At 42.5% G+C, this 27,053-nt stretch overlaps 1 protein-coding gene across 1 annotated transcript in view; it reads right to left on the reverse strand.

Annotated features, from left to right (window-relative positions):
- tax1bp1a (Tax1 (human T-cell leukemia virus type I) binding protein 1a) overlaps positions 1-27,053 on the reverse strand; it is a gene marked incomplete at both ends in the record, with an annotated part of 133,568 nt that overhangs the window by 58,696 nt on the left and 47,819 nt on the right. The window contains 4 exons of the mRNA XM_084312023.1: positions 223-474; positions 4,904-5,089; positions 7,817-7,907; positions 9,054-9,202. Of these exons, the coding sequence (XP_084168149.1) occupies positions 223-474; positions 4,904-5,089; positions 7,817-7,907; positions 9,054-9,202 (678 nt within the window). The remainder of the gene's footprint in view (positions 1-222; positions 475-4,903; positions 5,090-7,816; positions 7,908-9,053; positions 9,203-27,053) is intronic.

A 27,053-nucleotide genomic window follows, 5' to 3' on the forward strand; every position in this document is an offset into this window, starting at 1 on the left:
TGCCGAATAAGTACGTAAATCGAGTTACGAAGGAATTCCTTAGTAAGTTTTACGCATGTCCGTTCGAAAATGAGGAGCATTGTTGATTATAAAACACAGTAAAGCCACAAAGGCTTCTGTTCCATTGCGGTCGTCTGATTTCCACCGAGAGGAACATGAAGAACTGGGTCAAACTGCTAAACGTCGGCGTCTCTCTACGGTGCGTCTCCCCCCGGCGCTCACCGCGTCCTCCCGAGCGGCGCTCCTCACGCGCTCCAGCTGGCTCTCGATGCGCAGACACTCGGCCTGGGCGTCCTCCAGGCTGTGGCGGAGCTGCTCGGCCTCCAGGCGGGCACGGTACAGCTCCGTCATGGTGCGGTCGCGGACATTGGCCGAGTCGCGGAGCTGCGAGGCCAACATGGAAGCCTGCTGCCGCGACGCCTGGAGCTGCTCCTCGGCCTGACGGAGCTGCTCGCGCACGCGGCTCGCCTCCACCTGGCGGGAGACGGGGAGGGACACGTTAGTTAACCTCTTAAGCCCCGAGCCATATTCTCAGAGAATTCGCCTAAAGGTCCATACCCAAGTAAATGGAAGATCGCTCCACTTCTACAAGGTCCATTTGGGGACATCTATGGATCTTTTGCTAAACGTTCACAGTAAGGTAAAGAAACAAACTACATTCTATATATTTGATATCGATAGATACCTTATTACATATTAATATGATATTGTAAGGAAGGGGCAGGACCAGATAAGCTTTGCTTCATTCGGTCCCTTCTCGAACAAAACCATTGTCTTGAGCTATGCTGATTATTGTATTTGATTTGTATTTTATTTAGTTTTTTTTATTATTTATTTTTTGTTATTTTTTGTTATTACAAATGTGTGTGTTTGTATGTTCGAGATAAATAAAGATAAAAAAAATTCATGGCAATAACGTTCAGGTTTGTTCAACCTGTGAGATATGATCTCGAAAATCACAAAAAAAATTAAAAGAAGCTTCACACTGGAAGTCAGATGATTGACAGGGGCTGGCGTGAGCTGGGAAGTGTAGTTTTATGAAATTCAAAAGCCCATCGAAAGCCCTGGGTCTCCCCGTCCTAGGACTACACACACTTATGACAGCTTGCTTTACTTCCGCCTAAATCCTCCGCTTTCCGATGCAATGCGCAGAGATCTTTATAAGCTCATATTTCACTAATAACACATAAAATCATTGCTAAACAAACGTAGTGCTGAAAATATACACCTCGAGTGCTGTTTTGATAGGGTTAGGGTATTTACTCTTGGCTACATTTGAAAAAGAAAGGCAACATTAATTCATACGTTCTGTATTCATCTATTTATGGCGTGATATCAATCTCGTACCGGACCGCTCGGGCTTAAGGGGTTAATATAACAAACAGATTAGAACACACAAACGGGTTTAGATTAGATTAGATTCAAATGTATTGTCATTATACAGCACAAGTACAGTACAACGACAAGAGGTTGGCATCTAACCAGAGAGCCAATGTAACAGTGTAGTGCATTAACAATATACAATGTACAAGTGATTAAATGTGATATATATATAACAAGCTACTGAGTAATATGCTAAACTGATGTATGTACAGTATAATTATATACAGTGATACAGGTATAAATATACTATGGTAGTTGCCATACTGGCCAGTGGTGTAACTAGTAAGAGTCGTATGGGATACATGATATAGATATAATATAGTATACAAGTAAGAGTGAACAGGGATACATGCAGATATAGCCAAGCAGTTGTAGATACAAATATATACGATATATACAGTATGTATGTATGTGTATGTAAATATACAGTATGTACGCTTGCAGGCCGAAGTATAAACGTGTTCTATAAAGATGTAAGCTAATATATGAACATATACATATATATATACACAATTTAACAACACAGGTTAACACAAATACACACAATACATACAGTATGTTATCTTACATAACATCACTGAGCACAGGGTGACAGTACAGTCTGGCATAATCAACCTGGACCTTTAAATCGACCCATTTTTACACTTATTACTAGGGATGTCCGATATTATCCGCCGATATTGGCATTAAAATGTGATATCGGAAAATATCGGTATCGGTTTTCGTCTTTTTTCTTTTTACATTTCTATAACCTTTATTTACACAGGCAAGCAAGTAAGAACAAATTCAGATTTTATTTATTGTCAAAAGTATGCATAATGTTATGTTAATTCCACAACAAGACATATGTAATGTTAATTACCTGAAATGATTCAGTTTTTTGGGGGGGGAAACCCTGCATATATCGGTATCGGTTGATATCGGTATCGGAAATTAAAGGGGAACTATTTTACTATTTCTTTCACTATTTGGGCACTTTTACACAATTTCTGTGAGTCTATGGAACACCTCTGTAATATATATATTTTTTTAATTCATTGTTTTGTATTTCTAATCAAGTCCTCAAAAACAGCATTTTTCTACCTCAAGATCTCGAGCTGTTTTGAGCCTGGGCTCCAGCCACTGTGTGCAGCTCATCATGTACCTCGCCATTATCATGCAGCGGTGTCTTTCTGACATCACAAATCATCACATTTTCAGATGACTCAGTTCAGTGAGGGTGAATATTGTGAGAGGAGAATTGGAAGAATGTGCCAATATGAGAATTAGAGACATAGATCATATTAATATAAGTTCACATAGCTAGGAAACAATGCTAAACACTCAAAAAGGCAATTTATAAGATAGTTCCCCTTTAAGAGTTGGACAATATCGGTATATCGGTATCGGTAAAAAAAGGCAATATCGAGCATCCCTGCTTATTACTGTACATTTTACTGTATATTTTTGATGTATATTTCTGTATATTTTCGGCTGTATATTTTATATTTTAGAATGTAATATACATAACAGAAACAGAATGTATATCCCGGACCATATTTTATTCTTTATTCTTATTCGTGACTTTTGTTTCTGACTACCTAAATGTTTACTGTGAGCGATCTGTAGTGCTGAATGTCCCTCGGGATAAATAAAGGATTTCTATTCGGGATGTCCGATATTATCGGCCTACCGATATTATCGGCCGATATCGGCATTAAAATGTGATATCGAAAAATATCGGTATCGGTTTTCAAAAAAAAAAATCTTTATTTATTTTTATTTTTTTTACATTTCTATAACCTTTATTTACCCAGGCAAGCAAGTAAGAACAAATTCTGATTTTATTTATTGTCAAAAGTATACATAATGTGTTAATTCCACAACAAGAGATATGTAATGTTAATTACCTGAAATTATTCCACTTTTTGGGGGGGGGAAACCCTGCATATATCGGTATCGGTTGATATCCGTTGATATCGGTATCGGAAATTAAGAGTTGGACAATATCTGTATATCGGTAAAAAAGCCAATATCGAGCATCCCTCATTTCTATTCTATACAAATGCAAGAATAGACAGAGGCATGTGAGAACCTTCAATATCAATCAAAATACTCGTGATTATGATGTTTGCCCATAATCTAGCGACCCTAGACCCCAGCCCAGCCTCCCCCTCCACACACCTGTGCCACAGATGATGTCACAACAATGTGGAATAGTCGTAAAATAATGTGAATCCCTACCCTCCTTCAAAACCGCTCTCAGAAAGCACCTACGGGAGGCTGCAATTAGAAACTGGCCCCCGTAAATGTCCAAACACCCCCCCCCCCCAACCACCACCCACCCCCCTCCAATGTACAGTTTCTTCCCCTTCGAATGTATATATTTTTCTTTTAAGATCTCCGTCTCTTAACACAATGGCGCCCAAGCACGGATATATCCGGCTTACTAATCCATGCTTAATGGACCGAGGACGGATATATCCGTGGCAAGTTGTTTTGGCTTTTATTCCATTTTAATAACCTATTCAAGGTCGCCGAGCTGCACTGCAGATGTACCCTACTCTTTGAATTCGAGAAAGTGCATTACCGGCCAGATCCTCTTAGGGGCGCTATCGCGATAATGCAGTGTTCCCTGTGGCCGAAGTTGATTTTTTTTTTTTTATCTCTAATGTAGTTTTCTACTCACCTGAAGCGATAGCTATTGTCTGTTGCACAGAATACGTTTTGGATCGCGGATTTCACCATGCAATAAGGGGATTTATCATCAGCCAATGGACATATCGATCTACGATCGATAACGGGGAAATGCTCAGGGGGATCCAACCGGCTCATGGTAAGATCTTTTTCACATAAATTACAGCCCGATCGGGCCTTGTTATGATACGATACGATAAACGTATGTGGCTACTTAGACGAACACGGTTATTGGTAATCAATAATCAGAAACGATGTCCCCCGCACCCCCCCCCCCCCCCCTTTCATGCATACATGCTTGAGGATCATGCCGATCATATGCAGTTTGAGTTTTAACTGTAGCTTATGTATAACAGAAATGCCATTGGATATAACGTTAGTAGCTATTAGCCCTTTATCTAGCCTTCCAGGAAATATACTAGACCAAATGCCGTATAACGCTTATATTCACGGCGCTATAAAATGAGAACGTATTGATGAAAAAAAATATTCTTTAAGGGACGGTTTATGGACTCAATTGACAATGAGAATGGACAGATAGCAATACTATAAAGTATAGATTTAGCTTTACAAACAGCCCCAAGTCTGTTTACAAATGCTGGTCGTCTCTAGTGATATTAGACTCATCCCAGTGGCCGCCAATGTGTTAAACAGTACTGTATATTGTGGATAAGTCATGCATGTCATAAATGTCACTATGAATTGAAAATGGGGGACCCTGATGTAAACAAGACGAAAGTCTTTCTCTGGTCTGCATCCCCTTAACAATTGTATGTATTGAGCCGTACTGTATTGTACCCATTCTGCAATCTGTTAAATAAAGTTTTCAATCAATCAATCACACCTTGTCGGCCTTGTGGCTGAGCAGCTCCTTCTCCAGGCGGTCCCTCTGGGCCACGCAGAGCCGCAGCCGGTCCAGCTCCTCCTGGAAGTGAGCGATGGTGACCTCCCTGTTCAGCTCCACCGCCTTCAGCGTCTGCAGCTCCGCACTCAGCTTGGTGTTCTCCAGCTCCGTGCTGCGCAGGTGGGCCTGGGGGGGGGGGGGGGGGGCACACACACAGACAGACACACACACACATGCAGACACACACACGCACAGACACACACGCACAGACAGACACACACAGACAGACACACACAGACAGACACACACAGACACACATGCAGACACACACGCACACACAGACACACACGCATGCACAGACACACACATGCAGACACACAGACACACGCGCATGCACCCACACGCATGCACAGACACACACACAGACACACATGCACGCACACACACGCACAGACACACACACATGCACAGACACACACACATGCACACACACGCAGACACACACACACATGCACACACACACACACGCACAGACACACACACACACACATATATATAAACACACACACACATGCATGCAGACAAACCCACACATACAGACACACGCACGCACACACACAAGGATAGAACAGATATGCACACAAAACACACACATGTACAGACACACACATGTATACAAACACACATGCAGACAAACGCACACATACAGACACGCACGCACACACACAAGGAGAGAACAGATATGCACACACACACACACACACACACACACGCACACACATTATAGCTACTGAACATGTGCTTAAATCATATGCAGACACACAAATGTGACGCATTAGCCCATATTAAGAACACCCGAGGCTAAATACATTTTAATGTTGCCAAGTATGTCTGTGTCTGGTGTCATTTCTAGCTACATGCTGATACTGTAGATAGCAGATAATTAGTTAGTTAGTTATCTGAAGTAATATCGACAGTATAATATCTGTTATTTGCTTGTTCACACACTGTTAGAACAAACAGGTTAAGGCTGATTTATTATACAAGGGTGCTCGACACCTTTAACAACTGTCACTCGACGTTGCGTAATTTCTGCTTTGGTGACCTGGTTTCCGTCGTCCGCATGGTAACAAAACACGGCAAGATCCTGACTGTTTTGTGTTTATCCGCTCTGCCGATCTTTCCTCTGTTTACTCCGTAGCTACAGCCAAAACCAAAGTGAAACCACAAGACTATAAGCACACGCCATGTTGGCCTTTGATCTTCTCTGACATCAAGGACACCTAATCATCCCTCCCCCCTTAATTGGCTGATATCAATCCCTGTCTCCTGAGCCGTTCAGCCATTGTGTAGTAGTGTGATGTGTGCCTGGTGCCAGTGTATGGCAGCCATTGAGCCTGCATAGCCCAAGGTTGGGTGCTGCCAGTGGTGGTGAAGGAGGCAATTTACACCCTAGTACCCTACATTGTGGGGAGCGCTTTGAGTGTCTAGAAAAGCACTATATAAATGTAATGAATTATTATTATTATTATCACACTGTACGACAACCCATGACGGGGTCTGCGGCATTCTGGAGGTTGCGCATGGTGAAAATGCATAATTTCTGTTGAGCCAGTTCATGATCATAGTATGAATCATAGCATGAATCAACCTTTAGATTAGTAGACATATCGGGCTTTCGGCTCATCCGCTCGCAGTCTGTGGAACGCTCTCCCTGACCACCTGAGAGCACAGACTGAGAGTGCTTTTAAAAAGGGCCTCAAAACTCATATTTTTAATAGAGCCTTTTGTTGATTTTTATCTAGTTTTAGCTCCACACATGTTATGTTCTTTTACTAGTTTTAGCCCTTCTTATTTTATGTTCTTTACTCTTTTACTAGTTTTAGTGTTCTTTTTTACTCCTTACTAGTTTTAGTCTTGCTTATTTTATATTCTTTTATTTTTTTACTCTCTTGCTAGCTTTTATGTTCTTTTACACTGTAGCGCTTTGAGATTTGTTCCATATTTATAAAGCGCCTCTAGAAATCATTATTATTATTATCATTTAAACAAAAGACAAAGATCCCTATGTGCACAGATTGGGTCAGGGACATTACCACTAACCCTAGACACCAGCAGGTTTAACCCTTTGGTAGTGTGGTAGTGAAAGGGTTAATGCCACTGCAGAGGAGGACAGACCTTGTTAGGTGTGTGAGCTACTGTAAGCGAAATTGAGAACAAGGTTAATTTTTTGTTTTACTGTCCTGTCTACGAGGACGTGAGAGAAGTACTTTTTAGTCAAATGTCCTCCATTTATAGGGCGGCTGGGTGGCGCAGCGGACATTGCGCTCGTCACCAACGCACGAGACACCGGTATCGAATCCGGCTGTCGGCGTTGCCTCCAGCTTGGGCCGGCCGTCATACTGGCTCAATTGGCAGAGTCAGCGGGTGGGAAGTCGATGGGTGGTAATCTGGACGTTGTAAACAGCGACTCCTACAGGTCGGTTGGGACGCCTGCACAGCAGAGACAGGAAAACGGCGGGGGCAGTGTGAGCCTCCCACACGTTACTCCTCGCCAAATGAGAGTCTGCGCTGGCAGGTGAAAAGATGCGACTGGCTGCCTCCACGTGTATCGGAGGGGACATGCGATGATGGGCTTCTATCCTCCCTACAACTGGCCAGTGGGAGGCACATGCGAGCAACGTTCAAGACAGGGGAGGGGAGAATTGGCACGGCTAAATTGGGATGGGAGAAAAATAGATAGAAAAAGAGGAGAAAAAGTGGATCAAAAAAAGAAATGTCCTCCATTTATGTAGACTTTCCTGAGCGGGATGAATATGAAAAACTTAGAGTTGTGCTTCAGGAAGGGAACCTTTTTTTGTGGCAGATTTTATTTGCCAAGCTTGGGAGAGAAGGCATAATAAGTGTTCTGACCTTGTAGAGATCTCTCTCGTCCTTCTCGTTCTTCAGTTGGCTCTCCAGACTCTCTCTCTCCGCTGTCAGCTTCTTCAGACAGTCTCTCAGACTGGGGGGGGGGGGACAAGTCAGTCTTCAAACCAGTCCTGCTCAGGTATAGTCTATATAGACTATTGCAGTGATCAAGTCAAGTCAAGAGTTTTAATTGTCACGGCATACAGGTATACAATGAAATGTGGGTGGTCTTGCCTGCAACGATGTGCAATACAGTGGTACAACATATAATAGAATCAAAATGAAAAAACAACATTGTGCAGTAAACAGGTAACAGGTAACATGGAGTGACATCTCGGTATCTGTACATAGTTATTTACAGAGCATATGGGACATGCTAGTTAGCTTTGGTAGTGCAATACACTGTTCCTGTTATTCTAATTTAAAGTGTCCTTTCCTTTGGCCATAAGTGTGCGTGTGTGCGACATGAGTGTGTGCCCGCTCATGTTAAAGTGTTAAGTGGCTGCTCGTGTGTGAGCGTGCACAGCGTGCGTGTCGTGTGTGTGTTCATGTGTGCTTATGTGTGGATAGTTCAATGTTCTGAGCACTCAATGTTCATTGTTCATGGCTCTGATGGCCTGGGGGAAGAAGCTGAGCCTCAGCCACTCTGTCCTAGTAGCTGGGGTTCGCAGGCGTCTGCCTGACCTCAGCAGCTGAAACAGGCTGTTATTGGGGTGGTGAGGGTCTTTCATTATCCTGCAGGCTCTGGATTTGCACCTCTTGTTGTATAGAACCTGCAGGGGGGGTAGTGCAATACCCGTGGTACTCACTTTTCCACTGGCCTGTGAGGACATTTGTGAGTGAGTGAGTGAGTGAGTGAGTGTGTGAGTGAGTGAGCGAGTGAGTGAGTGTCGTTCATTTGTGAGTGAGTGAGTTAATTCGTGAGTGAGTGAGTGAGTGAGCGAGTGAGTGAGTGAGTGAGTGAGCGAATGAGTGAGTGAGTGAGCGAGCGAGTGTCGTTCATTCGTGAGTGAGTGAGTTCATTCGTGAGTGAGTGAGTGAGTGAGCGAGTGAGTGAGTTCGTGAGTGAGTGAGTTCGTGAGTGAGTGAGTTCATTCGTGAGTGAGTGAATGAGTGAGTGAGTGAGTGAGTGAGCGGGTGAGTGAGTGAGTGAGTGAGTGAGTGAGTGAGTGAGTGAGTGAGTGAGTGAGTGAGTGAGTGAGTGAGTGAGCGGGTGAGTGAGTGAGTGAGTGCTTCTCACCCGTCCAGCTCGGTCTCCTTCTGCAGGCCTCTCTGGGTGACCCCCAGCAGATCCTCCTCCAGCTGCCTGACCCGGTCCGTGGCCTCGGCCAGCCTCCTCCTCACCTCCTCACGCTCCTCAGACAGGCCCTGAGAGGAGCGCAGCAGCTCCTGCAGAACACAGGGATCTGTTTATGTCTGTCTGTCTACCTGTCTGTCTGTCTACCTGTCTGTCTGTCTGTCTACCTGTCTGTCTGTCTGTCTGTCTGTCTGTCTGTCTGTCTGTCTGTCTGTCTGTCTATCTACCTGTATGTCTGTCTGTCTACCTGTCTGTCTGTCTGTATATCTACCTGTCTGTCTGTCTGTCTGTCTACCTGTCTGTCTGTCTACCTGTCTGTCTGTCTACCTGTCTGTCTGTCTGTCTGTCTGTCTGTCTCTCTGTATGTCTGTATATCTACCTGTCTGTCTGTCTGTCTGTATATCTACCTGTCTGTCTGTCTGTCTACCTGCCTGCCTGTCTGGCTGTCTATCTATGGTACAGTACATATCTATCTATCTATCTATCTATCTATGGTACAGTATATCTATCTATCTATCTATCTATCTATCTATCTATCTATCTATCTATCTATCTATCTATCTATCTATCTATCTATCTATCTATCTATCTATCTATCTATCTATCTATCTATGGTACAGTACATATCTATCTATCTATCTATCTATCTATCTATCTATCTATCTATCTATCTATCTATCTATCTATCTATCTATCTATCTATCTATCTATCTATCTATCTATGGTACAGTATATCTATCTATCTATCTATGGTACAGTACATATCTATCTATCTATCTATCTATCTATCTATCTATGGTACAGTATATCTATCTATCTATCTATCTATCTATGGTACAGTACATATCTATCTATCTCATATATACATAAACACATTTCCACATGACACATTTCCAGGCGTAGAAGCTCTGGGTGTCAGTGTCTTGTTGTTGTCTACAGTGATCGGATGATGTTATAGTCATTTATATGTGCAGGTTAGTCTGGCTACTGATACGTCTTGTTACAACTTGTTGACAGTCTGCTGAGGAAGACCATAAATCACCTTCAGTTCACATTGGCCACGACAGGACAGCACGCCTATAAGCGTGCACGCGCAGACACACACACACCACGCCCTACATGCACACACACATACAGACACGCACACACACACAGAGCACGCCTGTATGCACACCCTCATGTCCGTCACCACTAAAGACACACACACACGCACGCACGCACACACACACACACACACACTCAAGGATGTATGCAGACAGCCAAACAGCACTACCATCAAACACTATAACAGACATAGCACACAGTATATCAAATTGCTTGTCACACACACACACACACACACACACACACCCCCCTCTGGGTCTGGCTGAGTGTGTAGATGACTGTATGATTTTTACGGCTGGCGTTTGGGAAGCACTTTAGCAGTGCATAAAGACCTTATAAAAACGGTAGTCGTAAAATTAGCAGCCGCAAAATATATACTTATGTTTTCATGTTTAAGTTAAAGGATATTTATCAGCACGGAGCGAGCTCACACACACACACACACACACACACACACACACACACATAAATGCACTCCACACAAAGTGACGGGTACACTAGGGATGGGTAATAATAACGGAGCAAAATTATTGTTCGCAGGGATCAAAGTCTCACTTTTGAAAACGTGGTTGTTCATTTTTTATAGGCAGGTTATTGCCTCCAATAAAGTCCAGAACCATGTTGACTGAGAAGCAATTTTCAATGTCTGCCACTAGGAGGGAGTCGGTGCCGTGTCACACAACACCTCCTCCACTCGACTCGTAGCACTGTTCCTGCCTGACCTCCGGCCTGCATGCGCTGCCTGTTGTTGTTGTTGTTGTTGTTGTTGTTGTTGTTGTTGTTGTTGTTGTTGTTGTTGTTGTTGTTGTTGTTGTTGTTGTTATTCTTCCTTGGCTCAGTAGCGGACTACAATGTAGCGTTAGCCCCGTTGCAATGCAAACCTGTTGCAAATTGAATGGAACTCTTAGTGGTGTAGTGCAAGACATGTGGACCTGAGTTCGAGCTGTACTACCAGAGCACCGTGTCCACACGGCTGACATGTGGACCTGAGTTAGAGCTGTACTACCAGAGCACCGTGTCCACATGGCTGACATGTGGACCTGAGTTAGAGCTGTACTACCAGAGCACCGTGTCCACACGGCTGACATGTGGACCTGAGTTAGAGCTGTACTACCAGAGCACCGTGTCCACACGGCTGACATGTGGACCTGAGTTAGAGCTGTACTACCAGAGCACCGTGTCCACACGGCTGACATGTGGACCTGAGTTAGAGCTGTACTACCAGAGCACCGTGTCCACACGGCTGACATGTGGACCTGAGTTAGAGCTGTACTACCAGAGCACCGTGTCCACACGGCTGACATGTGGACCTGAGTTAGAGCTGTACTACCAGAGCACCGTGTCCACACGGCTGACATGTGGACCTGAGTTAGAGCTGTACTACCAGAGCACCGTGTCCACACGGCTGACATGTGGACCTGAGTTAGAGCTGTACTACCAGAGCACCGTGTCCACACGGCTGACATGTGGACCCGAGTTAGAGCTGTACTACCAGAGCACCGTGTCCACACGGCTGACATGTGGACCTGAGTTAGAGCTGTACTACCAGAGCACCGTGTCCACACGGCTGACATGTGGACCTGAGTTAGAGCTGTACTACCAGAGCACCGTGTCCACACGGCTGACATGTGGACCTGAGTTAGAGCTGTACTACCAGAGCACCGTGTCCACACGGCTGACATGTGGACCTGAGTTAGAGCTGTACTACCAGAGCACCGTGTCCACACGGCTGACATGTGGACCTGAGTTAGAGCTGTACTACCAGAGCACCGTGTCCACACGGCTGACATGTGGACCTGAGTTAGAGCTGTACTACCAGAGCACCGTGTCCACACGGCTGACATGTGGACCTGAGTTAGAGCTGTACCACCAGAGCACCGTGTCCACACGGCTGACATGTGGACCTGAGTTAGAGCTGTACTACCAGAGCACCGTGTCCACACGGCTGACATGTGGACCTGAGTTAGAGCTGTACTACCAGAGCACCGTGTCCACACGGCTGACATGTGGACCTGAGTTAGAGCTGTACTACCAGAGCACCGTGTCCACAGGGCTGACATGTGGACCCGAGTTAGAGCTGTACTACCAGAGCACCGTGTCCACACGGCTGACATGTGGACCTGAGTTAGAGCTGTACTACCAGAGCACCGTGTCCACACGGCTGACATGTGGACCTGAGTTAGAGCTGTACTACCAGAGCACCGTGTCCACACGGCTGACATGTGGACCTGAGTTAGAGCTGTACCACCAGAGCACCGTGTCCACACGGCTGACATGTGGACCTGAGTTAGAGCTGTACCACCAGAGCACCGTGTCCACACGGCTGACATGTGGACCTGAGTTAGAGCTGTACCACCAGAGCACCGTGTCCACACGGCTGACATGTGGACCTGAGTTAGAGCTGTACTACCAGAGCACCGTGTCCACACGGCTGACATGTGGACCTGAGTTAGAGCTGTACTACCAGAGCACCGTGTCCACACGGCTGACGACAGACCCATACCTAGCTTAGTGAAATTAGCCTATAGCATGATGAGCGGCAGGTCTTCGGAAGAGTGCCAGATGGAGTGGTGAAAATTATAATGTTTACCCGTCATCTGTTCTGGCCTTTGTGAATGAGGGCCACAAGTAGCCATTCATTATTAGTTCAGATGTTAATTATTAATGAATTATTACTAGTTCAGTGAAGTTGTGCACATCCCTAACATACACACGCACGTATCAACAAAAGGACACGCTTGTTGAGCGAAATGCAGGATCAATAACGTGTGTGCGCGCGTGTGTACAGAATGAAGTCCCTGTCTCTGATGAACTTATCACAGACCCCTGTGTGGTTGTGAAGGCCAACATCACAACACCGCAGGAAGAGACTGTCGAACTGCACAGAGACTCTGCAAGGAGGGTTCTGCTTAGCATGAAGCAGTCTGAGATCAGGCAGCACTGGTGTGGACTCAGACTACAGGGCAAACTAGCTTGTTTGGAGTTTGCTGACCACTCAGTCTCACACTCAGTGTATAAGAACGCCGCTGTTGGTGAGGATGTTTTAAAATTTACCATCAAAGCAAGACTGCAGGTATTACCCACCCAATACAATCTGTCCACTTGGTATCCTCAAACTCACAGTCCATTCTGTTTAAACCATCAGGATTCACAACACCTAGAATCCATTGCACACATAACAAACGGATGTAATGCATACAAACACCTGTACATCGCTCGTCATGACCGTATTGTGGACATTGTGTCTGATGCGGTACGGAACATATCACCATCTAGTGCAACAATGTACAAACATGCCAGAGTGAAACCAGAGTGGTTTGGCCTTACCAACGATGTTTTTGCTAACATACCCAATACACCGGACGTTGTTTTTGTTGACACCAGCCACGGAGAGGTGCTGGTCATAGAAGTAGGCTGTACCTTTGACCTGTACATGGACCAGGCCTTCCGGGACAAGTATATCAAATACCAACCACTGCTCAGTGTGATGACTGACCTTGGGTATAGGTGTAGATATGGTGTACTTGTGTTCGGAAGTCTTGGCCATGTACACAAATCCACCATGACCGGTCTGAGAATTGCTGCAATGTCTAAAAGAAAAGCCAAACAAATTGCCAAATATTGCTCTGTCTCAGCTATTATTGGCAGCTTAGCCACGTGGAGAAGGAGGTGCTATGTGTACCCTTAAGTGTTCAGTGCTGCTTGGCCCCGATACATTTGATTCCCTGTTTATGTAATATAATTTGTGGAACCAAATAAAGTATTAAAATGTGTGTGTGTGTGTATTTGACCACATCCTTTATGGCACGAGAACAGAAGACTAACTCAAGGCAGCTCTGCATTAGTCCTATACCAGAGATGGACACCAGGGGGCAGTAAGAGACTGAATTCAGATTCACTGACCTAAACTCATGGTAGAGTGACCTGCTTACCCAAAAAAACCTTCCCCCTCCCCCTTCAGATTTCACACAGAGAGAGAGAGAGAGAGAGAGAGAGAGAGAGAGAGAGAGAGAGAGAGAGAGAGAGAGAGAGAGAGAGCAAATACAGTAGATATTAGTGAATATGGAGGAAGAAATGAGAATGAGAAAGAGATCGATATAGCTTTTTTTATAAATAATTTTAAATAAAACATTGTAGTATTTTATTACACATAGCAGTGTCTTATCGTGCCAGTGAAGCATCATTACATTTGAATGAGACAGACAGGGAGAGAGAGAGAGAGGTAGACAGAGAGAGAGACACAGAGAGAGAGAGAGAGAGAGAGAGAGAGAGAGAGAGAGAGAGAGAGAGAGAGAGAGAGAGAGAGAGAGAGAGAGAGAGAGAGAGAGAGAGAGAGAGAGAGAGGTAGACAGAGAGCGAGAGAGAGAGAGAGGTAGAGAGAGGTAGAGAGAGGTAGAGAGAGATAGAGAGAGAGAGAGAGAGAGAGAGAGAGAGAGAGAGAGAGAGAGAGAGAGAGAGAGAGAGAGAGAGACAGAGAGTGAGAGAGAAAGGAGAGACAGAGAGAGAGAGAGAGAGAGAGAGAGAGGAGAGACAGAGAGTGAGAGAGAGACACAGCTCTCACCTCCATAGCCATGAAGTGCTTTGAGAAGCTAGTAAAGGGCTACATCTGCTCCTCCCTCCCCATCAACATGGACCCCCTGCAATTTGCATACCGCCCCAACAGGTCCACGGAGGACGCCATATCCCATGTGCTGCACACAGCAGCATCACACCTGGACAAGAGGCAGGGGAACTATGTGAGAATGCTATTCATCGACTACAGCTCGGCATTCAATACCATAGTCCCCTCCATACTCATAGCCAAGCTCAGGGACCTGGGCTTGGGCTATGACCTCTGCCAGTGGGTCTTGGACTTCCTGACTGGCAGACCCCAGGTGGTGAGAGCAGGCAACTGCACCTCCTCATCCATCACCCTCAACATAGGGGCCCCCCAGGGCTGTGTTCTGAGTCCCCTCCTCTACTCCCTGTACACACACGACTGTGTGGCTCAGCGGAGTAGCAATACAATCGTCAAATTTGCTGACGACACAGTGGTGGTGGGCCTGATCTCTGCCAACGACGAGAGGGCCTACCTGGAAGAGGTCAAGGTCCTGGCGGGATGGTGCCAGGAAAACAGCCTCTCCCTGAACGTCAGCAAAACAAAGGAGATGATTGTGGACTTCAGGAGGTCGGGGGTCAAGGACTACAGCCCCCTCAGCATCGACGGGGCACCGGTTGAGAGAGTCAACAGCTTCAAGTACCTCGGAGCCCACATATCCGAGGACTTGAAATGGACCATACACATTAACAGTGTGGTGAAGAAGGCACGACAACGCCTCTACTTCCTCAGGCGCCTAAGGAAGTTCCAAGTCAGCCAGAAGATCCTTAAGAACTTCTACTCATGTACAATAGAGAGCATCTTGACCGGCAACATCACCTCCTGGTTTGGGAATAGCACTGCAAAAGACCAAAGCAGACTACAAAGAGTGACACGTTCAGCCGAACGCACAATTGGAGGGGGGCTCCCCACCCTCCAGAACATTTACTACAAGCGTTGCAAGGGGAAGGCTAAGAGAATTATTAAGGACTCGAGCCACCCGAACAACTGCCTCTTTGAACTGCTGCCGTCAGGCAAGCGATACAGGAGTCTCAAGGCGAGCACAGAAAGACTCAGAAGTAGCTTCTATCCCCAGGCCATCAGGCTGCTAAACGAACAATGAATGAACACTACACAACAACAACCACCAAACACACATAGCACACACATCCACACGCACACACTCACTTTAAACAAACACACTGTAGCACCCACTACACACACTTTATAGCACACACCCACTTTAAACAAACACACTGTAGCACCCACTCCCCACACTTTATATTTATGGATGAAGGATTGCACTACAACTCGTACACCTTACTGTAAATTGTACCTAAAATTGTACCTCATCCCATTTCTGCTTTGCACTAGATAGTACTGTACATTAGTACACTGCATAGTTGTGTATTGTATATTATATGGTAACTCAGAACATTGTACATATGTCTATACCGAACAACTGTGACCTCATTTTCTTCTTCTAAATTCATGCTATATTATGTTATTATGTTATTTGATACTATCTTGTCTAGCACAGTCTCTGGAGCGTAACAGTAAGAAGCATTTTGTATGAAAGTATTCTGTACTTCTGTATGACAACTATTAAAGAACTTGAACTTGAACTTGAACTTGAGAGACAGAGAGAGACAGAAAGACAGAGATAGAGAGACATAGAGACAGATAGAGAGAAAGGTAGACAGGTAGACAGGTAGACACAGAGAGACAGATAGAGAGACAGATAGACAGAGAGGTAGACAGAGAGACAGGCAGACAGAGAGAGAGACGGGTAGAGAGAGAGAGAGACGGATAGAGAGAGAGACAGTTAGACAGAGAGAGAGAGAGAGAGAGAGAGAGAGGTAGACAGAGAGAGAGACAGAGAGACAGAGAGAGAGAGAGGAGAGAGAGAGAGAGAGAGCAAGAGAGAGCGAGAGAGAGAGAGAGAGAGAGAGAGAGAGAGAGAGAGAGAGAGAGAGAGAGAGAGCAAGAGAGAGAGAGAGAGAGAGAGAGAGAGAGAGAGAGAGAGAGGTGACCAGTGGATCGCGTGACTGAGTGCTGTTTGTCCTTTAAACTGGGCAGGGCTCCTTTTTCAGGCAGGCGGTTTTTGCGGACTACCCTCCTCATTCCACACACACACTGAAAGGGTTTGCAACCGGGTGGCATAATGAACGTGTGTGCGAGTGTTCTGTACATGTGTGTGTACGTGTGTGTATGTGTTAAGAGAGAGACATTGAAGGGGGAGGCTGTTTTTTGTATGTGTGTGTGTGTGTGTGAAGGGAGGGGCTTATGGTGTTGAACACAAATGTGTGATTGAAATAGAGTCTCTGTGTGCGTGTGCATGCATGTGTGTGTGTGTGTGGTCTTGACGTCATGTGGTTTAGACGCCAGGAGCTCCATCCCCTTAGTGTTGTGGACCCACTGAGTCAGCTCCTTAAAACAGGGACACAGAGACTGGCGTCTGAACACACACACACACACACACACACACACACACGGCAGCGCTGCTTGGCCAGACGTTCCAAGTCGAGTGTTCCTTTATTAATCATCTCCTTATTAACCCCCTGAGGGGGGAATCGCTACCAGCAGTGTTTGCAAAGGTAGTAAAGTTGCAGCGGGTGTATATGTGTGTGTGTGTCCTGGTCGCGAGTAGCGCTGACCTCGACTAGTCGACTAATCGATCGCAAAAGAGCCGTAGATGACTGCCAATCTCTTAGTCGAATGCACATTTTATTTTAATAATAATGTATATACTGTATATATTTTTTTGATAATTCTTTCCAAAAGCAAAGAGGCCTAGAAGCGTGGCTAACACTAATGGCGTGCATACCAGAGGCTAACTGCCTACGAAAACAGGCACAGAGGCACTGAAAGAGGATTTCACCCATCTAATGAACACACTAGACTAGACAAATATCACAATGTATCCATCAGTGGACCAATTGCATGCTTTCGCAGAGGACAAGAAGCCTTCAGTCAACATTTGTACTATTTTTTTTTGCATTCGCCCCCTACTGGTTGGTCAGGTGCAGGGTTGGGATCTGGGGAAGATAGCGTGAACCTCTGCGCACTTTACGCTCTCCCAGTGAAACTCCTAGCTGTCGGGTGAAAAGAAGCGGCTGGCGACTCCACATGTATAAGAGGATATCAGGTATAAGTAGTCTACACCCTCCCCAGACCAACAGTAGGGTAGTCTACACCCTCCCCAGACCGACAGTAGGGCAACGCAGCAACCAGGGTGAGATACATGCGTAACAACTAAATTGGGGAGAAAATGGGAAAGAAAAAGAAAGAAACATACTTTGAATACGTGCGAGAGATGGGCGACACATAGGACAGCCGGGAGCAGACATAATAATAATAATAATAATAATAATAATAATAATAATAATAATAATAATAATAATAATAATAATAATAATAATAATAATAATAATAATAATAATAAATAATAATAATAATAATGATAATAATAGATTGGATTTGTAATGCACTTTTTGTTCGCTGGGATCCCAAAGTGCTACACTACATGGTTAAAACAGTTAAAAAAAATAGAATAAAATAGTTATTAGTAAAACAAATAAAATAAAATACAGAATAAAAATAGAACATAGTTAATTAAAAACATAGTATAAACAGACAATTTAAAAACAAAGTGCAATAAAATTTAAATAAAAAGCTAACAGTCTTTTTGAATAGGTAGGTTTTCAGGCCTGCTTTAAAAGAGTCCAGGCTCTGTGGTGCCCTCAGCTGGATGGGGAGGCTGTTCCACAGGCGTGGTGCAGCCGTGCAGAAGGCTCGGTCACCCATGGTGCAGAGCCGGGTATTGGGGACCTGAAGGAGCAGGCTACCTGCGGATCTGAGGGTGCGAGTGAAGGATTGTGGAGTGATGAGTTCCTGAAGGTAGAGGGGTGCGTGTCCGTTTATGCAGTTATGGGTGATCGTAAGGATTTTGTAGTTGATCCGGGATGAGACGGGGAGCCAGTGTAGTGAGTGGAGGATGGGGGTTATGTGATCGTGTTTACAGACTCTCATCAGGATCCTGGCAGCACTGTTCTGGATGTATTGCAGCTTTTGGATGCTCTTGCCAGGAATCCCGATGAAGAGTCCGTTACAGTAGTCCAGTCTTGAGGAGATAAAGGCATGGACAAGCTTCTCTGCATCTGACAGGGTTAGAATGGGACAGAGTTTTGATATGTTTTTTAGGTGATAGAATGAGGTCTCCCGCACCCAGGGACCAATCCAAGCGCTCCCGTCCGTCTTCGTCAGGGACGCAACAGCGTTAGCGATCTGTTCTGCATGTTTTTCCATTGGGTTTGTATTCTGGAGGGGAAACCCTTGCGAGCACAGGGGGAGAACATGCAAACTCCACACAGAAAGGGAGATACCCCACCTGGATACCTGGCAACCTGGTCCCCAAGCGGGAATCGAACCCAGGACCTTCTTGCTGTGATTAAGTTAACCACTACATCACCATGCCCGCCGTATACACACCGTACACACATGCGCGCACACACACACGCATATACTTAAAACACACACACATACATACAATCCTGTAAAAACAAATGACACAAACACACATGCATGCACAAACCCACCAACACATTCAATTTACACACGCACATGCAAACACAATGCATACACAATATACTCACAAGCACACACAGACACAAACATATTACACACAAGCACACGCACGATGCAAACACACACAGAATACACACAGTGCGTTTCCTCTGTGCTTCAAACTGACGTAGATCAGTCATAACATCTGAGTCTTTGATGTTTTAAAACCTGTGATCACTGGTGAGGAACCGGCTCCACACACACACACACAGACTAACCCTCTAGGTACAAACACACACACACACAATCTGCACACACACACACACACACACACACACACACACACACACACACAGACTAACCCTCTAGGTACAAACACACAGAGAGATGCACACACACACACCCACACACACTAGGTACAAACACAAACACACACAGAGAGATGCACACACACACACACACCCACACACACTAGGTACAAACACAAACAGAGAGATGCACACACACACACACACACACACACACACACTCAAACGGGTTGTATATCTACACGGTTTCCCCCGTGTCTTAGATGAGGCTCAGCGCGGCAAACAGTATTAATGTAGTGTTCATGTAGTATTAATGTAGTGTTACCCCCAGAGGTCTATAAGAACTGTGACCTTGACAACATCATCCTGGAGTTCTGCAACCAAGCCCTGATGAAAAACAACCAGCCTGATATGTGGTCCCTCTCTAACATCATCCCAGTGCCTAAGTCCGGAGATCTCTCGAAGCCAGACAACTACCGTGGCATAAGTCTGACATGTGTCATTGCAAAGATGTACAATCGCATGATACTAAACCGGATAAGGAATGCCATCGACCCCCACCTCAGGGAGAACCAAAATGGTTTCCGAGAGAAGAGGACCACTGTGGCCCAGATCTTGGCCTTGAGAAGAATCATCGAGGAGGTGAAGAAGAACAACCTGACAGCGGTACTGTGCTTTATCGACTTCAAAAAGGCTTTCGACTCGATACACGGAGCCGTGATGATGAGGATACTCAAGGCCTACGGAGTCCCTCCCAATCTACTCCGGGCCATAGAGACCATGCACACGGGTACAAGGGCCAAGGTGGTAACCCCAGACGGCAACAGTGAAGAATTTGACATCCTGGCTGGAGTGATGCAAGGGGACACCCTTGCCCCCTTCCTTTTCGTCATAGTCCTCGACTATGCGCTCAGGAAGGCCATCAATGGACGGGAGCAGGAACCTGGTCTCACAATAACCCCAAGGAGATTGAGACGACACCCCGCCATAGTCCTAACAGACCTCGACTACGCGGACGACATCAGCCTGCTCTCTGACCACGTTTCTTGGCTAAATGCCAAGAAAACCGAGGTCATAATGTATAACATCCTCCCGGATCATCCACCTCTAAGGAGGCTCTGCTCTAAAGGAAGTCGGTGATTTCAAATACCTGGGCTCGTGGGTCAACTCGTCCGAGCAAGACCTTAAAGTGAGGAAGGCGCTTGCGTGGAGGGCTCTGAATGGCATGACCAGTGTGTGGAAATCCAACCTCCCCCGTCAAATCAAGCTCAACTTCTTTCATGCAACAGTTGAGTCTGTCCTTTTGTATGGCGGTGGATGCTGGACCTTGAAGCCCCCCCTGCAGAAGTCCTTGGATGGGTGCTACACCAGAATGATGCGTGTGGTGCTCAACATCAACAGGGATGAGCATGTCGCTAATGCAAACTTGTATGGGGAGGGGGGGGGGGGGGGGCGCTAAGGGTGAGCGAGAAAGTGGCAGTCAGGAGAATGAGGCTGGCAGGTCACTGCCAGAGACACCATGAGCTGCCAACCAGCAAACTTGTGCTGTTGGGAGCCAACACACGGGCATCGATCACGAGGACGTCCCACATTAACCTACGTGGACGTACTCAGGAGAGATGCGGGAACAGAATGCACCGGCGAGCTAGCCTGATGCATGGAGGATCGGGATGACTGGAAGCACCGATGGAGGGCCCGTCCGAGGACGACCTAGATAAGATAATGTAGTGTTCATGTAGTATTAATGTATTAATGTAGTGTTAATGTAGTATTAATGTAGTGTTCATGTAGTGTTCATGTAGTATTCATGTAGTGTTAATGTAGTATTAATGTAGTATTAATGTAGTATTCATGTAGGTGTAGTATTGATGTAGTGTTAATGTAGTATTCATGTAGTATTCATGTAGTATTCATGTAATGTTAATGTAGTATTCATGTAGTGTTAATGTAGTGTTAATGTAGTGTTCATGTAGTATTCATGTAGTGTTAATGTAGTATTAATGTAGTATTAATGTAGTATTAATGTAGTATTCATGTAGGTGTAGTATTAATGTAGTGTTAATGTAGTATTCATGTAGTATTAATGTAGTGTTCATGTAATGTTAATGTAGTATTCATGTAGTGTTAATGTAGTATGCATGTAGTGTTAATGTAGTGTTAATGTAGTGTTCATGTAGTGTTAATGTAGTATTCATGTAGTATTAATGTAGTATTAATGTAGTATTCATGTAGTATTAATGTAGTGTTAATGTAGTGTTAATGTAGTGTTAATGTAGTATTCATGTAGTGTTCATGTAGTATTAATGTAGCGTGCATGTAGTATTCATGTAGTATTAATGTAGTATTAATGTAGTATTAATGTATGTAGTATTCATGTAGTGTTAATGTAGTGTTACTGTAGTATTCATGCAGTATTAATGTAGTATTAATGTAGTGTTAATGTAGTATTAATGTAGTGTTCATGTAGTGTTAATGTAGTGTTACTGTAGTATTAATGTAGTATTAATGTAGTATTAATGTAGTATTAATGTAGTATCAATGTAGTGTGCATGTAGTGTTAATGCCGTATTCATGTAGTATTAATGTAGTATTAATGTAGTATTAATGTAGTATTAATGTAGTGTTAATGTAGTATTAATGTAGTATTTATGTAGTATTTATGTAGTATTAATGTAGTATTCATGTAGTGTTAATGTAGTATTACTGTAGTATTAATGTAGTGTACATGTAGTATTCATGTAGTGTTAATGTAGTATGCATGCAGTATTAATGTAGTATTAATGTAGTATTAATGTAGTGTTCATGTATTGTTAATGTAGTATTAATGTAGTGTTAATGTAGTGTTAATGTAGTATCAATGTAGTGTTAATGTAGTATTCATGTAGTGTTAATGTAGTATTAATGTAGTAGTAATGTAGTGTGCATGTAGTATTCGTGTAGTGTTAATGTAGTGTTAATGTAGTATTTATGCAGTATTAATGTAGTGTTAATGTAGTGTTAATGTAGTATTAATGTAGTGTTCATGTAGTGTTAATGTAGTATTCATGTAGTATTGATGCAGTATTAATGTAGTATTAATGTAGTATTAATGTAGTGTTAATGTAGTATTCATGTAGTATTCATGCAGTATTCATGTAGTGTTCATGTAGTATTAATGTAGTGTTAATGTAGTATTCATGTAGTATTCATGCAGTATTCATGTAGTGTTCATGTAGTATTAATGTAGTGTTCATGTAGTATTCATGTAGTATTAATGTAGTATTAGTGTAGTGTTAATGTAGTATTAGTGTAGTGTTAATGTAGTATCCATGTAGTATTAATGTAGTGTTAATGTAGTGTTAATGTAGTATTAATGTAGTATTCATGCAGTATTAATGTAGTATTAGTGTAGTGTTAATGTAGTATTCATGTAGTATTAATGTAGTGTTAATGTAGTGTTAATGTAGTATTAATGTAGTATGCATGCAGTATTAATGTAGTATTAGTGTAGTGTTAATGTAGTATTCATGTAGTATTAATGTAGTGTTAATGTAGTGTTAATGTAGTATTCATGTAGTATTCATGTAGTATTAATGTAGTATTAATGTAGTGTTAATGGAGTATTCATGTAGTATTCATGCAGTATTAATGTAGTGTTAATGTAGTATTAATGTAGTATTAATGTAGTGTTAATGTAGTGTTCATGTAGTGTTAATGTAGTATTAATGTAGTATTAATGTAGTGTTCATGTAGTGTTAATGTAGTATTAATGTAGTATTAATGTAGTGTTAATGTAGTATTAATGTAGTGTTAATGTAGTATTCATGTAGTGTTAATGTAGTGTTCATGTAGTATTCATGCAGTATTAATGTAGTATTAGTGTAGTGTTACTGTAGTGTTAATGTAGTATTAATGTAGTGTTCATGTAGTGGTGTTAATGTAGTATTCATGTAGTATTAATGTAGTGTTAATGTAGTGTTTGTTTTTTTATCCACTTTTTCTCCCATTTTCTATATTTTCTCCCATCCCAATTTCGTAACATCCAATTCAACCCTCCCCTGTCATGAACGCTGTTTCTTGCCTCCCACAAGCCGGCTGCAATGTGGACTAAGTCATACATAGCACAAGTCCCCTCCGGTACTTGAGGTAACAGCAGTCGCATCTTTTCACCTGCGCAGCTCGATCTCTCAGTGGCGAGGAGTAACGTGTGGGAGGCTCACGCTGCCCCCGACACTTCCTGAGTCTACTGCGAAGGCGCACCAACCGACCTGTAGGAGTCGCTGTCCACAACGCCCGATCCCCACCCATCAGTTTCCCACCCCCTAATATGGCCAATGTGTATTAGTACGGACGGCCAGCTAAACTGAAAGCAATGTGGAGCGCTGGGCTCGAACAGGCAAGCCCAGCGTCTCAGTCATTCGTGGCGAGCGCCTTGCCCACTACGCCACGTAGCCGCCCTTGTGTTAATGTAGTGTTAATGTAGTATTCATGTAGTATTAATGTAGTATTAATGTAGTGTTAATGTAGTGTTAATGTAGTATTAATGTAGTGTTAATGTAGTATTAATGTAGTATGCATGCAGTATTAGTGTAGTATGCATGCAGTATTGGTGTAGTATTAATGTAGTGTTCACGTAGTATTCATGTAGTGTTAATGTAGTGCTAATGTAGTATTAATGTAGTATTAATGTAGTATTCATGTAGTATTATTGTAGTATTAATGTAGTATTCATGTAGTATTAATGTAGTGTTCACGTAGTATTCATGTAGTGTTAATGTAGTATTCATGTAGCATTATTGTAGTATTAATGTAGTATTCATGTAGTATTAATGCAGTGTTCATGTAGTATTATTGTAGTATTAATGTAGTATTAATGTATTGTTCATGCAGTATTAATGCAGTGTTGATGTAGTGTTAATGTAGTATTTCTGTAGTATTAATGTAGTATTAATGTAGTGTTAATGTAGTGTTAATGTAGTATTCATGTAATGTTAATGTAGTATTCATGCAGTATTCATGCAGTATTCATGTAGTATTAATGTAGTGTTCATGTAGTGTTAATGTAGTGGTAATGTAGCATTAATGTAGTATTCATGTAGTATTAATGTAGTGTGCATGTAGTATTAATGTAGTGTTAATGTAGTGTTCATGTAGTATTAATGTAGTATTCATGTAGTGTTCATGTAGTATTCATGTAGTATTCATGTAGTGTTCATGTAGTGTTCATGTAGTATTAATGTAGTATTAATGTAGTATTAATGTAGTGTGCATGTAGTGTGCATGTAGTGTTAATGTAGTATTCATGTAGTATTCATGTAGTCTTCATGTAGTGTTAATGTAGTGTTAATGTAGTGTTAATGTAGTATTCATGTGGTATTCATGTAGTATTAATGTAGTATTCATGTAGTATTAATGTAGTGTTAATGTAGTGTTAATGTAGTATTCATGTAGTGTTCATGTAGTATTAATGTAGCGTGCATGTAGTATTCATGTAGTATTAATGTAGTATTAATGTATGTAGTATTCATGTAGTGTTAATGTAGTGTTACTGTAGTATTCATGCAGTATTAATGTAGTATTAATGTAGTGTTAATGTAGTATTAATGTAGTGTTCATGTAGTGTTAATGTAGTGTTACTGTAGTGTTAATGTAGTATTAATGTAGTATTAATGTAGTATTAATGTAGTGTGCATGTAGTGTTAATGCCGTATTCATGTAGTATTAATGTAGTATTAATGTAGTATTAATGTAGTATTAATGTAGTGTTAATGTAGTATTAATGTAGTATTTATGTAGTATTAATGTAGTATTCATGTAGTGTTAATGTAGGATTACTGTAGTATTAATGTAGTGTACATGTAGTATTCATGTAGTGTTAATGTAGTATGCATGCAGTATTAATGTAGTATTAATGTAGTATTAATGTAGTGTTCATGTATTGTTAATGTAGTATTAATGTAGTGTTAATGTAGTGTTAATGTAGTATCAATGTAGTGTTAATGTAGTATTCATGTAGTATTCATGTAGTGTTAATGTAGTATTAATGTAGTAGTAATGTAGTGTGCATGTAGTATTCGTGTAGTGTTAATGTAGTGTTAATGTAGTATTTATGCAGTATTAATGTAGTGTTAATGTAGTATTAATGTAGTGTTCATGTAGTGTTAATGTAGTATTCATGTAGTATTGATGCAGTATTAATGTAGTATTAATGTAGTATTAATGTAGTGTTAATGTAGTATTCATGTAGTATTCATGCAGTATTCATGTAGTGTTCATGTAGTATTAATGTAGTGTTAATGTAGTATTCATGTAGTATTCATGCAGTATTCATGTAGTGTTCATGTAGTATTAATGTAGTGTTCATGTAGTATTCATGTAGTATTAATGTAGTATTAGTGTAGTGTTAATGTAGTATTAGTGTAGTGTTAATGTAGTATTCATGTAGTATTAATGTAGTGTTAATGTAGTGTTAATGTAGTATTAATGTAGTATTCATGCAGTATTAATGTAGTATTAGTGTAGTGTTAATGTAGTATTCATGTAGTATTAATGTAGTGTTAATGTAGTGTTAATGTAGTATTAATGTAGTATTCATGCAGTATTAATGTAGTATTAGTGTAGTGTTAATGTAGTATTCATGTAGTATTAATGTAGTGTTAATGTAGTATTCATGTAGTATTCATGTAGTATTACTGTAGTATTAATGTAGTGTTAATGGAGTATTCATGTAGTATTCATGCAGTATTAATGTAGTGTTAATGTAGTGTTAATGTAGTATTAATGTAGTATTAATGTAGTGTTAATGTAGTATTAATGTAGTGTTAATGTAGTATTAATGTAGTATTAATGTAGTGTTCATGTAGTGTTAATGTAGTATTAATGTAGTATTAATGTAGTGTTAATGTAGTATTAATGTAGTGTTAATGTAGTATTCATGTAGTGTTAATGTAGTGTTCATGTAGTATTCATGCAGTATTAATGTAGTATTAGTGTAGTGTTACTGTAGTGTTAATGTAGTATTAATGTAGTGTTCATGTAGTGGTGTTAATGTAGTATTCATGTAGTATTAATGTAGTGTTAATGTAGTGTTTGTTTTTTTATCCACTTTTTCTCCCATTTTCTATATTTTCTCCCATCCCAATTTCGTAACATCCAATTCAACCCTCCCCTGTCATGAACGCTGTTTCTTGCCTCCCACAAGCCGGCTGCAATGTGGACTAAGTCATACATAGCACAAGTCCCCTCCGGTACTTGAGGTAACAGCAGTCGCATCTTTTCACCTGCGCAGCTCGATCTCTCAGTGGCGAGGAGTAACGTGTGGGAGGCTCACGCTGCCCCCGACACTTCCTGAGTCTACTGCGAAGGCGCACCAACCGACCTGTAGGAGTCGCTGTCCACAACGCCCGATCC

This window comes from Notolepis coatsorum, assembly GCF_963971535.1.
Source record: "Notolepis coatsorum genome assembly, chromosome: 4".
In the NCBI taxonomy this organism is placed as follows: Eukaryota; Metazoa; Chordata; class Actinopteri; order Aulopiformes; family Paralepididae; genus Notolepis; species Notolepis coatsorum.